A 17,182-nucleotide genomic window follows, 5' to 3' on the forward strand; every position below is an offset into this window, starting at 1 on the left:
CTGCCCAATACCTGCACAGGCTGCCCAATAACTGCACAGGCTGCCCAATACCTGCACAGGCTGCCCAATACCTGCACAGGCTGCCCAATACCTGCACAGGCTGCCCAATACCTGCACAGGGTGCCCAATAACTGCACACCCTGCCCAATAACTGCACACCCTGCCCAATAACTGCACACCCTGCCCAATAACTGCACACCCTGCCCAATAACTGCACACCCTGCCCAATAACTGCACACCCTGCCCAATAACTGCACACCCTGCCCAATAACTGCACACACGCTGCCCAATAACTGCACAGGCTGCCCAATAACTGCACAGGCTGCCCAATAACTGAACAGCTATGGAAGGTTTTAGGACATGTTCATTCTACAGCTCAGCAGTTACCATTTTCCGCCATAGTTTTCCGTCAATATAGCAATCATCCGTTCCACAGATCCCAGGATGGCGCGGTGAATGATAACTGGCCTCTTCTTGTCATCACCATCTGGGCTGCGGGTATAAAGCAGAGGGTAACATGAGAGGGGGGAGGGGGGAACCACCACCTATATAGAGAACCCTTTACATAGTGCCCCCGACTCACCTGACATAGGTGAGATTAAATCTAATGGGGAGCTGGAAATCCAGCTGAATGGTGGCGCACTGGTGGTACCGGCCGATGGCGTCCTTAATCTGGATATCAATCTGGAAAAATCAACATTGAAGAAGCTAATTATCAACTTTCATAATAACTAAGACTTGTCGCAGTAGAAAAAAGGTTGATCAGTATAGAGTCAGGGAGAATAATCCACTTTACGCTGGGAATGGAGGGTGACACAATCTGCTGTACGGCAAAGCTAGATTATTTCCTTTCAGCAAACATAACATTCATAGACCGGAACAGGCAAAAGGGTGATCCCAGAAAGCGCAATGCTATAGTACGCTGCCGGAGAAGCCGCAGTACGTTATCTGGACTTTGCTGCGGCTATGTGTATAGACAGAATAAGATCTATCCCGGGGGGAGCACGTGTGACGCACATACAGTACTATGCGGCCTTGCCTCATGGCTGTGTGTAGAGACAGGTCAGTTACAATGGGGGACTAGGGAGGTGCTCGGGGACACTGGAGAAATTAGGATCTCTCTGATCTCAGCAATGCGTGAGCTCGGTACCATGCCTGGTAAGATCTCTATTAGACGCACAGAGCCTTTTCGTCATCGCAACACGATTTGTCCAAAAGTGCAAAGTCTCCGAGGGCAATTCATTTCCTTGTGTGTCAATAAAGTATCAAGATGCAGTTCCACACAAGAGTGTGTGCCACAGGGCCCTTCATGCTGAGAGATGCTGAGGCCTGCTGCTGAGAGAATACGGATACAGAAATACGCTTCCCATTCCGGGCAGGGATTCATTAGATCCCTCCCCCCATCTAGTGACTGCTGGCCCATCCGCTTGTAGCTCTCCCAGTATCACATGTAGGACTTCTTTATATTCTCTTTAAACTCATGGATTTCATTAACATTTTTCACAAAACTACCAATCAGCCGGAGATCCCTAATAACATTTCTAAAGCAGTGATTTAGGAAGGACCCTCTGACAGATCTAGTGTAATGATGAATGTGATCATTGGGTAAGAGCAGGAGAGACTGATCTGTACATGGAATTACTGCTCCCAATTTACCCAGTATGGAGACACTCTGGTGTCCTAATTTGTGATAGGGCAGTATAACGTATACAGCACAGAGTACACTTATCAGGTATAGTATCAGGGAGGGATTAAGGTTTGTGGGGGCCCCACAGCAACAACTTGTGGGGCCCTTACCAATAACACTGTCACCATGATATACAGGTGATTTCATTGTATAATGTGTTAATACCCCCAGCACCAGAAATGTGTTGAACACACTGTAAGGCCCCCAGTTGATGGGGGTCATTCCAAGTTGATCGCTAGCTGCATTGGTTCGCTGCGCAGCGATCAGGCAAAAAAAAAAAAAAGGCACTTCTGCGCATGCGGCGCAATGCGCACGTGCGGCGTACTATTGCAACGAACGATGTAGTTTCACACTAGATCTAGCGAAGCTTTTCAGCCGCACTGCTGGCCGCAGAGTGACTGACAGGAAGAGGGCGTTTCTTGGTGTTCGGAAAAACGCAGGCGTGCCAGGAAAAACGCAGGCGTGGCTGGGCAAACGCAGGGCGTGTTCGTGATGTCAAAACAGGAACTGAACAGTCTGAAGTCATCGGAAGCGCTGAGTAGGTTTTGAGCTACTCAGAAACTGCACACAAAAAAAAACGTTGCCGCCGCTCTGCGATCCTTTCGTTCGCACTTCTGCTAAGCTAAAATACACTCCCAGAGGGAGGCGGCATAGCGTTTGCACGGCTGCAAAATACTGCTAGCGAGCGAACAACTCGGAATGACCACCCATATGTCACAGCCCCACCCCCCATGCCGTTGATGTAGCTATGTGTATGGGCCCCCAATCAGCGTTGGACTCCCGGCAACCACCACCAGCCATCCTGTTGTTAATCCGGCTCTGCATAGCATGGTAATTCTAACAGGATCACTGGAGAATAGAAACTGGAGTCGCAGAGAGCAGTAATTCCCGGATTCAGGATATTCCATACACGGCTGCACATCAATGATTGGACTAGGACAGAGCGTTCTCCTCAGTGACTGTAGGGAGAACCTGCAGCTGCTCTACCTTAACTAGGCTTTATTACATAGACTCTCTACTACTGTGGTTATATGTATAATGTTCCGCAGGGTGGCTCATCAGGCTACTCACTTATACATAAAACAAGAGAACAAGGATTTCCACTGGTTATTCATGTACTGGACTTCTGCTTCCATCAACAGATTAACCATGGCTTACCCAGAATAGAATGTTCCACGTTGGCTTACCCAGACGGAGAGCACGGAAAAAATAAGAATTTACTCACCGGTAATTTTATTTCTCGTAGTCCGTAGTGGATGCTGTGGACTCCGTAAGGACCATGGGGAATAGCGGCTCCGCAGGAGACTGGGCACAACTAAAAGAAAGCTTTAGTCTAACTGGTGTGCACTGGCTCCTCCCACTATGACCCTCCTCCAGACTTCAGTTAGAATACTGTGCCCGGAAGAGCTGACACAATAAGGAAGGATTTTGAATCCCGGGTAAGACTCATACCAGCCACACCAATCACACCGTATAACTCGTGATACAATACCCAGTTAACAGTATGATAACAACTGAGCCTCTCAACAGATGGCTCAACAATAACTATATACAAGTATTGCAGACAATCCGCACTTGGGATGGGCGCCCAGCATCCACTACGGACTACGAGAAATAGAATTACCGGTGAGTAAATTCTTATTTTCTCTGACGTCCTAAGTGGATCCTGGGACTCCGTAAGGACCATGGGGATTATACCAAAGCTCCCAAACGGGCGGGAGAGTGCGGATGACTCTGCAGCACCGAATGGGCAAACTCTACGTCCTCCTCAGCCAGGGTGTCAAACTTGTAGAATGTAGCAAATGTGTTTGACCCCGACCAAGTAGCTGCTCGGCAAAGTTGTAAAGCCGAGACCCCTCGGGCAGCCGCCCAAGAAGAGCCCACCTTCCTCGTGGAATGGGCTTTCACTGATTTAGGATGCGGCAGTCCAGCCGCAGAATGTGCAAGCTGAATCGTACTACAGATCCAGCGAGCAATAGTCTGCTTTGAAGCAGGTGCACCCAACTTGTTGGGCGCATGCAGGATAAATAGCGAGTCAGTCTTTCTGACGCCAGCTGTCCTGGAAACATACATTTTCAGGGCCCTGACTACGTCCAACAACTTGGAAGCCTCCAAGTCTTTAGTAGTCGCAGGCACCACAATAGGTTGGTTCAAATGAAAAGCTGATACCACCTTAGGGAGAAACTGGGGACGAGTCCTCAATTCTGCCCTATCCATATGAAAAATCAGATAAGGGCTTTTACATGACAAAGCCGCCAATTCTGATACACGCCTGGCCGAAGCCAAGGCCAACAACATGACCACTTTCCACGTGAGATATTTCAATTCCACGGTTTTAAGTGGCTCAAACCAATGAGACTTTAGGAAATCCAACACCACGTTGAGATCCCAAGGTGCCACTGGAGGCACAAAAGGGGGCTGAATATGCAGCACTCCCTTAACAAAAGTCTGAACTTCAGGCAGTGAAGCCAGTTCTCTTTGAAAGAAAATCGATAGAGCCGAAATCTGGACTTTAATGGAACCCAATTTTAGGCCCATAGTCACCCCTGACTGTAGGAAGTGCAGGAAACGGCCCAGCTGAAATTCTTCCGTTGGGGCCTTCCTGGCCTCACACCACGCAACATATTTTCGCCAAATGCGGTGATAATGGTTCGCGGTCACTTCTTTCCTAGCTTTAATCAGCGTAGGAATGACTTCCTCCGGAATGCCCTTTTCCTTCAGGATCCGGCGTTCAACCGCCATGCCGTCAAACGCAGCTGCGGTAAGTCTTGGAACAGACAGGGCCCCTGCTGCAGCAGGTCCTGTCTGAGCAGCAGAGGCCATGGGTCCTCTGAGATCATTTCTTGAAGTTCCGGGTACCAAGCTCTTCTTGGCCAATCCGGAACAATGAGTATAGTTCTTACTCCTCTTCTCCTTATTATCCTCAGTACCTTTGGTATGAGAGGAAGAGGAAGGAACACATAAACCGACCGGTACACCCACGGTGTCACTAGAGCGTCCACAGCTATCGCCTGAGGGTCTCTTGACCTGGCGCAATATCTTTCAAGCTTTTTGTTTAGGCGGGACGCCATCATGTCCACCTGTGGCCTTTCCCAACGGTTTACAATCAGTTGGAAGACTTCTGGATGAAGTCCCCACTCTCCCGGGTGGAGGTCGTTCCTGCTGAGGAAGTCTGCTTCCCAGTTGTCCACTCCCGGAATGAACACTGCTGACAGTGCTAACACGTGATTTTCCGCCCATCGGAGAATCCTTGTGGCTTCTGCCATCGCCGTCCTGCTTCTTGTGCCGCCCTGTCGGTTTACATGGGCGACTGCCGTGATGTTGTCTGACTGGATCAGTACCGGCTGGTTTTGAAGCAGGGGTTTTGCCTGACTGAGGGCATTGAAAATGGCCCTCAGTTCCAGAATATTTATGTGTAGGGAAGTCTCCTGACTTGACCATAGCCCTTGGAAGTTTCTTCCCTGTGTGACTGCCCCCCAGCCTCGAAGGCTGGCATCCGTGGTCACCAGGACCCAGTCCTGTATGCCGAATCTGCGGCCCTCTTGAAGATGAGCACTTTGCAGCCACCACAGCAGAGACACCCTGGTCCTTGGAGACAGGGTTATCAGCCGATGCATCTGAAGATGCGATCCGGACCACTTGTCCAACAGGTCCCACTGAAAGGTTCTTGCATGGAACCTGCCGAATGGAATTGCTTCGTAGGAAGCTACCATCTTTCCCAGGATCCGCGTGCAGTGATGCACCGACACCTGTTTTGGTTTTAGGAGGCCTCTGATTAGAGATGACAGCTCCTTAGCCTTCTCCTCCGGGAGAAACACTTTTTTCTGTTCTGTGTCCAGAACCATCCCCAGGAACAGTAGACGTGTCGTAGGGACCAGCTGTGACTTTGGAATATTTAGAATCCAGCCGTGCTGTTGTAGCACCTCCCGAGATAGTGCTACCCCGACCAACAACTGCTCCCTGGACCTCGCCTTTATCAGGAGATCGTCCAAGTACGGGATAATTAAAACTCCCTTTTTCCGAAGGAGTATCATCATTTCGGCCATTACCTTGGTAAATACCCTCGGAGCCGTGGAAAGACCAAACGGCAACGTCTGGAATTGGTAATGACAATCCTGTACCACAAATCTGAGGTACTCCTGGTGAGGATGGTAAATAGGGACATGCAGGTAAGCATCCTTGATGTCCAGTGATACCATGTAATCCCCCTCGTCCAGGCTTGCAATAACCGCCCTGAGCGATTCCATCTTGAACTTGAATTTTTTTATATATATGTGTTCAAGGATTTCAAATTTAAAATGGGTCTAACCGAACCGTCCGGTTTCGGTACCACAAACATTGTGGAATAGTAACCCCGTCCTTGTTGAAGTAGGGGTACCTTGACTATCACCTGCTGGAAATACAGCTGGTGAATTGCCTCTAGCACTACCTCCCTGCCTGAGGGAGTTGTTGGCAAGGCAGATTTGAGGAAACTGCGGGGGGGGGGGCGTCTCGAATTCCAGCTTGCACCCCATAGATACTACTTGAAGGATCCAGGGATCCACCCGTGAGCGAGCCCACTGATTGCTGAAGTTTTTGAGACGGGCCCCCACCGTACCTGGCTCCGCCTGTGGAGCCCCAGCGTCATGCGGTGGACTTGGAGGAAGCGGGGGGAGGACTTTTGCTCCTGGGAACTGGCTGTATGCTGCAGCTTTTTCCCTCTACCTCTGCCTCTGGGCAGAAAGGACGCGCCTTTAACCCGCTTGCCCTTATGGGGCCGAAAGGACTGTACCTGATAATACGGTGCTTTCTTTGGCTGTGAGGGAACATGGGGTAAAAATGCTGACTTCCCAGCTGTTGCTGTGGAAACGAGGTCCGAGAGACCATCCCCGAACAATTCCTCACCCTTATAAGGCAAAATTTCCATGTGCCTTTTAGAATCTGCATCACCTGTCCACTGCCGAGTCCATAACCCTCTCCTGGCAGAAATGGACATTGCACTTATTTTAGATGCCAGCCGGCAAATATCCCTCTGTGCATCTCTCATGTATAAGACTGCGTCTTTAATATGCTCTACGGTTAGCAATATAGTGTCCCTGTCTAGGGTATCAATATTTTCCGACAGGGAATCTGACCACGCAGCTGCAGCACTGCACATCCATGCTGAAGCAATAGCTGGTCTCAGTATAATACCTGTGTGTGTATATACAGACTTCAGGATAGCTTCCTGCTTTCTATCAGCAGGCTCCTTTAGGGCGGCCGTATCCGGAGACGGTAGTGCCACCTTCTTTGACAAGCGTGTGAGCGCTTTATCCACCCTAGGGGATGTTTCCCAACGTGACCTATCCTCTGGCGGGAAAGGGTACGTCATTAGTAACCTTTTAGAAATTACCAGTTTCTTATCAGGGGAAGCCCACGCTTCTTCACACACTTCATTTAATTCCTCAGATGGAGGAAAAACTACTGGTAGTTTTTTCTCTCCAAACATAATACCCTTTTTTGTGGTACCTGAGGTAACATCAGAAATGTGCAACACATTTTTCATAGCCTCAATCATGTAACATGTGGCCCTATTGGAAGTTACATTAGTCTCATCGTCGTCGACACTGGAGTCAGTATCAGTGTCAACATCTGTGTCTGCCATCTGAGGTAGCGGGCGTTTTAGAGCCCCTGATGGCTTTTGAGACGCCTGGGCAGGCACGGGCTGAGAAGCCGTCTGTCCCATATTTGGTATGTCGTCAAACCTTTTATGTAAGGAGTCGACACTGTCACGTAATTCCTTCCACATAACCATCCACTCAGGTGTCGGCCCCGCAGGGGGTGACATCACAATTATAGGCATCTGCTCCGCCTCCACATAAGCCTCCTCATCAAACATGTCGACACAGCCGTACCGACACACCGCACATACACAGGGAATGCTCTGACAGAGGACGGGACCCCACAAAGCCCTTTGGGGAGACAGAGAGAGAGTATGCCAGCACACACCAGAGCGCTATAATAATACAGGGATTAACTGAATTATTTCCCCTTATAGCTGCTATATAAGTTATACTGCGCCTAAATTTAGTGCCCCCCCCCCTCTTTTTTACCCTTCTGTAGCTTGAAACTGCAGGGGAGAGCCAGGGAGCGATCCTTCCAGCGGAGCTGTGAGGGAAAAATGGCGCCAGTGTGCTGAGGGAGATAGCCCCGCCCCTTTTTCGGCTGACTTTTCTCCCGCATTTTTTTATGGATTCTGGCAGGGGTATTTATCACATATATAGCCTCTGGGACTATATATTGTGATTTTTAGCCAGCCAAGGTATTTATATTGCTGCTCAGGGCGCCCCCCCCAGCGCCCTGCACCCATCAGTGACCGGAGTGTGAGGTGTGCATGAGGAGCAATGGCGCACAGCTGCAGTGCTGTGCGCTACCTTGTTGAAGACCAAAGTCTTCTGCCGCCGATTTCCAGGACCATCTTCATGCTTCTGGCTCTGTAAGGGGGACGGCGGCGCGGCTCCGGGACCGAACGATCGAGGTCGGGTCCTGTGTTCGATCCCTCTGGAGCTAATGGTGTCCAGTAGCCTAAGAAGCCCAAACTATCTCCAGTCAGGTAGGTTCGCTTCTTCTCCCCTTAGTCCCTCGTAGCAGTGAGTCTGTTGCCAGCAGATCTCACTGAAAATAAAAAACCTAAAATATACTCTCTTTCTAGGAGCTCAGGAGAGCCCCTAATGTGCATCCAGCTCAGCCGGGCACAAGATTCTAACTGAAGTCTGGAGGAGGATCATAGTGGGAGGAGCCAGTGCACACCAGTTAGACTAAAGCTTTCTTTTAGTTGTGCCCAGTCTCCTGCGGAGCCGCTATTCCCCATGGTCCTTACGGAGTCCCAGCATCCACTTAGGACGTCAGAGAAATCCCAATACACATACAGATGTAGCCAGGCTCCGCTATGCAGCGACTGCGAAAAGTGTGCCCACAAATGGTTCGCTCGCATGCCTGCACCCAAAGGGAATGCATGGTGCCACTATTTGCATCAGCTCACTGCAAACTGTTCCCATGACGCATTCCCACGTGCATACGAGGCAGGACACATCTGTATCTTAGCAATTAAGAGGAGCAGCCACCCATATTATCAGGAAACATTCCATTATGGCGATCCAAAAAGATAGAACCCAGGAAAGCGCCACAACAAGTGGCAAAGGGAACCAGGGGCAGCCACAGATTTAAGGCAGTTAGAATTATTGCTTCTTCTATTCTTAAACAAATGTGATACACATGGTGTAGAATATATAGCTGTATTGCTCTGAATATAGTAGAGGAACCAGCTCCTCTAGCACAAACCATCTCATTCTTCCCACTATCTGCACAGTGTTATCCTCCCATTTGTGTCTCAGGGGGATATTTACTAAGCAAAGCCGGATGTAAAACAGCAAAATTATTAACTGCAAAACCAGGAGTGTTTTATATATTTAATATTATTGCGGTTTTAAAGCCCACAAACAAAACCGCAAACAAGTGGCGGCCTTGCAGATCGAACACTTAGTAGAACGTTTACATTTCATCCTACAGTACGGTGAAGTTTTACCTCTTTGCATTCGACTATTAGATATTTATGTAGCAGACATAGTGTGACCTCTTCTGGTTAATCGAGGAACTACACTAGTCTGTCATACTAGATATCTATGGCATAGTGTCCCATATTCTGCCATTACAGTCCACGTTTGAAGAATATCCATGCTTGAGCACAGGTGACTATTTATTTATTAGGACCTTCAATTTAATATCAGCCTTAAACTGGGTACAAACTAGGCAATATATATCGGTCGCTTGAGTGAACGACCGATATATAATGAGCCCGTCGACGGGTGTGTAATAACCAAATATGACAGTGAACGATAACGTTCACAAACATATCACGTCGGCGGTGCAGCACATCTGGCTGTGTGTACGGGTGGTCCATCGACTGCCCGTACACTTGCTGCAGGGGGCTGGGTGGGCAAATTCAAATGCCCGCCCAGCTGGGTGTCCTGACTGACACGTCGGGCTGCAGATCGGTAAGTGTGTATACTCTGTCAGAGGGTCCATTGTCAAGTCGTGATGGAGGGTACCCAGCCTATAAATGTAAGTTTCACTATTTCAGAGCTGAGGTTTAGAGAAAAGGAGATTTATGGTAAGACTTACCATTGTTAAATCTCTTTCTGTGAGGTACAACGGATTCCATAGGGAATAACATCGGGGTGTAGAGTTGGATTTTGATCCGAGGCACCAACAGGCTAAAGCTTTGACTGTTCCCAGGATGCACTACACCGCCTCCTCTATAACCCCGCCTCCAGGCACTGGAGCTCAGTTTTGTTAACCAGTCCAATGCAGTAGCAGGTAAAAAAGAGACGACAATCATTAGTAGCCACAGCTAAACACATTCTCACAACAGGACACGGTACCAGCGGCTAATGCCATACAAACCCAAAGTAGCCAAGTTCGTCAGGGTGGGCGCCCTGTGGAATCCAGTGTACCTCGCAGAAAGAGATTTAACAATGGTAAGTCTTACCATAAATCTCCTTTTCTGCAGCGGGGTACACTTGTATTCCACAGGGAACAATACCAGCGGTATCCTAAAGCAGTTCCTCATGGGAGGGGACGCAATATAGCGGGCACAAGAACCCGGCGTCCAAAGGAAGCATCCTGGGAGGCGGAAGTACCAAAGGCATAGAACCTGATGAACGTGTTCACTGAGGACCAAGTAGCTGCCTTGCACAATTGATCTAGGGACGCACCACGGCGGGCCGCCCAAGAAGGTCAGACAGATCGAGTAGAATGGGCCTTAATAGTAGCAGGAGCTGGAAGTCCAGCCTGTACATAAGCATGTGCAATCACCATTCTAATCCATCTGGCCAAGGTCTGCTTATTCGCAGGCCTGCCACGTTTGTGAAAACCAAAAAGGACAAATAGAGAATCAGATCTCCTAATAGAGGCCGTTCTCTTCACATATATGCGGAGAGCCCGTACCACATCCAAAGACCATTCTTTGGAGGACAAACCAGGAGAGATTAAGGCCGGAACCACAATATCTTGGTTAAGGTGGAAAGACGACATCACCTTAGGTAGATAACTAGGGTGAGTTCTAAGAACCGCACGGTCACGGTGAAAAACCCGATAGGATAAGGCACCAAAGTCCGAAACCCTCCTAGCAGAGGCAATAGCCAGCAAAAACAAGACCTTAAGCATAAGCCATTTAAGGTCCACAGACTCAAGGGGTTCAAACAGAGACTCTAGTAGAGCATCCAGCACAAGAGACAAATCCCAAAGAGCCCCAGGAGGGACATAGGGAGGTTGAATCCTTAAAACACCCTGAGTGAAAATATGAACGACAGGTAGAGACGCAATTTTTCTCTGAAACCATACGGACAAGGCTGAAATATGAACCTTGAGGGAGGCCAGACGAAGACCTAAGTCCAGGCCTTGTTGCAGAAAAGCCAAAAGTTTGGCAGTACTGAACTTGTATGCATCATAATTCTTAGCCACACACCAGGTGAAGTAAGAATTCCAGAACCTATAATAAATTCGACCCAAAGCCGGTTTACGGGCCTTCCACATCGTTTGAAGGACCACCTCAGAAAGTCATTTAGCCCTCAGAACTGAAGCTTCAAGAGCCACTCCGTCAAAGCCAGTCGGGCCAGATCCTGGTAGACACAAGGGCCCTGAACGAGGAGGTCTGGGCGTTGCGGAAGTAGAAGAGGACACTATCGAGAGACCCTGTAAGTCTGAGAACCAATGCCGTCTGGGCCACGCTGGAGTGATTAGAAGTAGCATTCGTCCTTCTTGCTTGAACTTCCTTATTAACCTGGGCAGGAGTGACACCGGAGGGAACACGTACGGCAGCCGGAAGTTCCATGGAATTGCCGGCGCGTCCACGAACGCTGCTTGAGGATCCCTTGTCCCAAAGAACGGAATCTTGTGACTGTGTCGAGACGCCATCAGGTCTACATCTGGTAGGCACCACTTGTCCACTAGGAGTTGAAAGACTACCGGATGAAGACTCCACTCTCCAGCGTGTACGTCCTGATGACTGAGGTAGTTCACTTCCCAGTTGAGGACCCCCAGAATGAACACTGCCGATATTGCTGGCAGATGACGTTTTCTGCCCAGAGAAGAATCTTTGACACTTCCATCATTGCCATGCATCTTCGAGTGCCGCCTTGATGATTTATGTACACCACCACGGTGGAGTTGTCCGACTGTACTTGAACAGGACCAGTTTCAAAGCATTGAACACTGCCCGCAACTCCAGAATGTTTATCGGGAGGAGTGATTCCTCCCTGGTCCACCAACCATGAAGAGAGTGTTGCTCCAACACCGCGCCCCAACCCCGCAGAATGGCATCCGTCATTAGAAGGACCCAGTTGGAGATCCAGAAGGGACGACCCCTGCTCAATCGTTGGTCCTGGAGCCACCAGGTCAGAGACAGACTAACTTCCGGAGTTAAAGAGATCATGTGAGGCCTGATCCGGTGAGGAAGGCTGTCCCACTTGGAAAGGATTAACCGCTGCAGAGGGTGAGAATGAAATTGAGTGTACTCCATGTCGAAAGCCGACACCATGAGGCCTAGTACTTACATTGCCGAGTGTATCGACACTCGTGGGCAAGAGAGGAAGCATCTTATCCTGTCCTGAGTTTCAGGGCCTTTTCCGGAGACAAGAACAGTCTTTGGTTGTGTGTGTCTAATAACGCCACCCAGGTGCACCATGCTCTGAGCAGGGACCCGCGAGGACTTCTTCCAGTTGATGAGCCACTCTGTCAGTTCCAGATGACGGAGGAGAACCTCTGGTGAGTTCGCCAGGATCAACAAGTCGTCCAGATACGGCAGGATCCTGATACCCTGACGTCAGAGACGAGCCGTCATGACTGCCATGACCTTGGTGAAGATCCGCGGAGGTGTGGTCAGTCAAAAAGGCAAGGTTTGGAATTGATAATGTAGGTTGCCAATAGCATACCGCAGTTATTGCTGATGTTACATGGCAATAGGTATATGTAGGTAAGCATTCAGTATGTCCAGGGTTACCATATAGTCCTTGGGCTTCAAAGCCAGAAGAATACAGCAAAGTTTCCAAATGGAATTTGGAGACCTTCACAAACTTGTTCAAAGACTTGAGGTTGAGAATGGGCCAGGAAGATCCATTCGGTTTTGGAACTAGGAACAGCGTTGAATAGTACCCCCTGCCTCTCTGAGACAGAGGCACTATCACTCCTGTATCCAGGAGGGATTGTACCACCAAGTGTAGAGTTTTTGCTTTCAACGGATCCAAAGGGATTTTTGTCGAGCAAAACTGGCAAGAGGGACGTTTCTTGAAAGAGATGGCGTATCCGTGAGTGACGACTTCCTTCACCCAGGCGTCTGAAGTGGTCTGTAACCATACCTGGGCGAACCGCAGAAGTGGTATACCCCAGGGGGAGGCCCGGCCCGTCATGCAGCAGGCTTGTCTGGTTTGGAAGCAGGCTGACGGCCAGCCCAGGAACGTTTAGGTTTGGGCTTAGAGGTTTTGGAAGTGCGAGCCTGTTTCGGGTACGCCTGACCCTTTGCTTTACTCGGAGGTCGAAAGGAACGAAAGGTGGTACTCTTAGCCTTTGGAGCCGAAGGATTAGTACTTGGCAGACATGCAGTTTTAGCAGACACTAAGTCAGCAACAATCTTGTTCAGATCCTCCCCAAAAAGGATGTTTCCCTTAAAAGGGATCACCTCCAAAGTCTTTTTAGAGTCCAGATCCACAGACCAGGACTGCAACCACAGAATCCGGCGAGCCAGAATGGACGTAGTAGACCTTTGGCCGCCAGTACACCGGCAACAGAAGCCGCCTCCTGAATGTAATGAGAGGCTGTGGTAATATATGAAAGACACTGTCTGGCATTATCAGAAAATTTCAGAGGTAGCTTCGCCTCAACTTCTTGAACCCAGGCTTCAACAGCTTTTGCAGCCCAAGAAGCTGCAGGTCTAAGTACAGCACCCGCAAGAGTGTAAATAGACTTCAAACAACCCTTGACGCGCTTATCCGTCTGTTCCTTCAGAGAGGTGAAAGTAGTGACAGGCAGAGTAGAAGACACACAAGATGTGCGACCGGAGGTGGTGTTTCCCAATATTTACTTAACTCTGCAGCGAGGGGATAACGAGCTAGCATCTTTTTCGACAGGGAGAATTTCTTTCCTGGAGACTCCCAGGATTCCTGACGTATATGTCAATTAAATGGTCAGAATGTGGCAAAACTAATTTAGTAACCTTCTGACGTTTGAACTTATCAGGTTTCTTAGACGTATCTGGAGGGTCAGTTTAATCATAAATTTGAAGAATCAGTTTGATAGCCTCCAAGAGGTCAGGAACATCAACTTGTGTTGTAGATTCCCCATCAGAAGCATCTGCATCAGTGTCTGATGGATCCGAATATACCCCATCTTCATCGGATGAAGTATCCGAAACATGAGTGGATTGTGAGGAAGAAATGGCCCATTTAGATGACCCTTTTGTCTTAGGAGGGCGAGGGTCAGTCTTTTGTTTAACCAAAGACTGATTTAACTGCTGTAACTGAGTCGAAAGAGTATCCGCCTATGGTGGATTTGCAACAGGGACAATATGTGATTGTAAAGGCACAGGAGGTCCCACAGGGGGCGCAAGTCTCATTACCAGCGTAGTCCGTAAATTAGAAAAAGCAGCCCAAGGTGGGTCTTGGTATGCCACCGGTGCTGCAGGCTGACTGAGGGGTACAGACCCCCCAGTACCTGGACCCTCAGCTGGAATATTTTCCTTAGATAAATTTGCGGCGTCAGCACTTCATGACGCAGGATCAGCCACGAATCTCCCGCCCTGAGACGCAGACATTATTGGAAAATGTAGCCCTAGGGCGTAACAGTTCAATAAAGCCAGACAGAGTACCTGACAAAAAACACCTGTGGAGTGCGATTGCAAATGCAGCTCACAAACAGAGAATTTAAGTGGTATATGGTGACTAAAATACACAGAGAAAAATACCAAACAGTATATCCTGTGAAAACTATATTCGAGATCCTGATGCACTTAGCCCACCTCAGGGTACAGAATATAGGGATAGCAATATGCGAGATACACGGAATAGGAACCACACAGCAGCTATAGGCACACACAGTCACATGTACAATGCAGAAATTATTACTAACAATAAAACTGCACTGGACTAGTAATACTACATATAGCTATGTATGTATACAGATATAACAATGCACAGTTAACACTGGATGTATATCACAGAATACTTGTATTAAATATTCCTGTAGGTATGCACTTGTTATTAACTAACACTGTCTAAACGATATGTAGAATTACTTAAGTGTCCTGTAAATGCACAGCGCTGATGAGGCAGGCAGCTTTACAGAGGAGACAGTGAACAGCAGTCCCAGGATCAGCGCAGCTCTGTGTAATGGCGCCCGAACGCTGACAGGGAGTGAGGGAGAGAGATATGCAGCTCCAGAGTGAAAACATCTGCTGTAGATGGCGCCTGGGGCTGGGGGAGGGGCTACAGGTCAGCGCCCTTTCACTTATGCTGGACTTCACCACTGGGTACTATGGAGCCTATGGAAAGCAGATTTTAGTAAAATCAGACCTGTGCTCCTTGCCCTGGTGGATATAGTGGGGTCCCTGTACGGCCAGAGTGTCCACGCCAGCGGCGCGGTCCATCTCCGGAGACCGCGTCCCGGATCGCGATTTCGGAGTATCCCATCTGGGGGACTTTCTTACCTCCTCCCTTAACGTGCGGCCACGCGATCCCGGAGAGCAGCGGCGGTGTGTGTGTGCCTGATGAGACAGGAGCGCCTCCGCTGTAAGTACCCGGCAACCAGGGTGCGGGAGTATACAGCGCCGCTGGGGAGGTGAGGGAGCCGCAACACGATGTGTCAGAATGACATATAGCAACTAGTGCCTGTGCTGCGGCCCTTGAAGTCTTCTTTCTTCAGAAAAGCTCTTTTCAGGGCTGCCTAACATAGCCCTCCCTGTTAGCTGCCTGCACTGCAGGCACCAATTTACAAACTGAGCTCCAGTGCCTGGAGGCGGGGTTATAGTAGAGGTGTTGCAGTGCATCCTGGGATCCGTCAAAGCTTTAGCCTGTTGGTGCCTCGGATCAAGATCCAACTCTACACCCCAAAGTTATTCCCTGTGGAATACCAGTGTACCCCGCTGCAGAAATTCTCATCAGAATGCCAGGTTATATCACCTCATTGCTGTCAAATATTTAAAACATAAGTGTTTCTCACTTTAAGTTTGATCCAAACTCATGAGGCCATAAAGAATATATAAATATATATAGTAGCTGAATACCCGTACTTTGCTGCGGAATTTGAAGAATAATACCAATCTTTGTCATGCCGCACCTCTGGCCTTCACTGGATTGATGCTGTCAAACTGCTGGTGCTGAGGAGAATAATCCGACTTTTTCTCTACCCCGCCCCGCCTCTGATGCTGCCCTGCTCAGTGCTGTACATGCTGGTGCTGAGGATAATAATCCGCCTCCTTCTCTACCTCGTCCCACCTCTGATGCTGCCCTGCTCAGTGCTGTACATGCTGGTGCTGAGGAGAATAATCCGCCTCCTTCTCTACCTCGTCCCACCTCTGATGCTGCTCTGCTCAGTGCTGTACATGCTGGTGCTGAGGAGAATAATCCGCCTCTTTCTCTACCTCGTCCCACCTCTGATGCTGCCCTGCTCAGTGCTGTACATGCTGGTGCTGAGGAGAATAATCCGCCTCTTTCTCTACCTCGTCCCACCTCTGATGCTGCCCTGCTCAGTGCTGTAACTGCTGGTGCTGAGGAGAATAATCCGCCTCCTTCTCTACCTCGTCCCACCTCTGATGCTGCCCTGCTCAGTGCTGTACATGCTGGTGCTGAGGAGAATAATCCGCCTCTTTCTCTACCTCGTCCCACCTCTGATGCTGCCCTGCTCAGTGCTGTACATGCTGGTGCTGAGGAGAATAATCCGCCTCCTTCTCTACCTCGTCCCACCTCTGATGCTGCCCTGCTCAGTGCTGTACATGCTGGTGCTGAGGAGAATAACCCGCCTCTTTCTCTACCTCGTCCCACCTCTGATGCTTCCCTGCTCAGTGCTGTAACTGCTGGTGCTGAGGAGAATAATCCGCCTCCTTCTCTACCTCGTCCCACCTCTGATGCTGCCCTGCTCAGTGCTGTACATGCTGGTGCGGAGGAGAATAATCCGCCTCCTTCTCTACCTCGTCCCACCTCTGATGCTGCCCTGCTCAGTGCTGTACATGCTGGTGCTGAGGAGAATAATCCGCCTCCTTCTCTACCTCGTCCCGCCTCTGATGCTGCCCTGCACAGTGCTGTACATGCTGGGACGACAGGTCAAGCTCCGCAAGCTGTATGTTACATATGTTAGGTTTGCAGGCTGACTATGTCAAAGGGCCCTAGGTCTCTTTGCTTAGCTTCGAAACTAGAGTATGCCTCTGCCCCTACCCGTGTGTGCCTCTATGTAAATTGCTCCAGGCATTCCAGGGTTATGCCAAAAACTATG

At 49.4% G+C, this 17,182-nt stretch overlaps 1 protein-coding gene across 5 annotated transcripts in view; it reads right to left on the reverse strand.

Moving 5' to 3' along the window:
• Positions 1–17,182, reverse strand: part of LOC135055867 (threonine--tRNA ligase 1, cytoplasmic) — a 407,014-nt gene that overhangs the window by 31,067 nt on the left and 358,765 nt on the right. For all 5 annotated transcript variants that reach the window (XM_063960452.1, XM_063960445.1, XM_063960437.1 and 2 more), the window contains 2 exons: positions 584–684; positions 388–492 (listed from right to left, as the gene is read on the reverse strand). In XM_063960452.1, the coding sequence (XP_063816522.1) occupies positions 388–492; positions 584–684 (206 nt within the window). The remainder of the gene's footprint in view (positions 1–387; positions 493–583; positions 685–17,182) is intronic.

Source organism: Pseudophryne corroboree, chromosome 1 (genome assembly GCF_028390025.1).
Source record: "Pseudophryne corroboree isolate aPseCor3 chromosome 1, aPseCor3.hap2, whole genome shotgun sequence".
NCBI lineage: Eukaryota > Metazoa > Chordata > Amphibia > Anura > Myobatrachidae > Pseudophryne > Pseudophryne corroboree.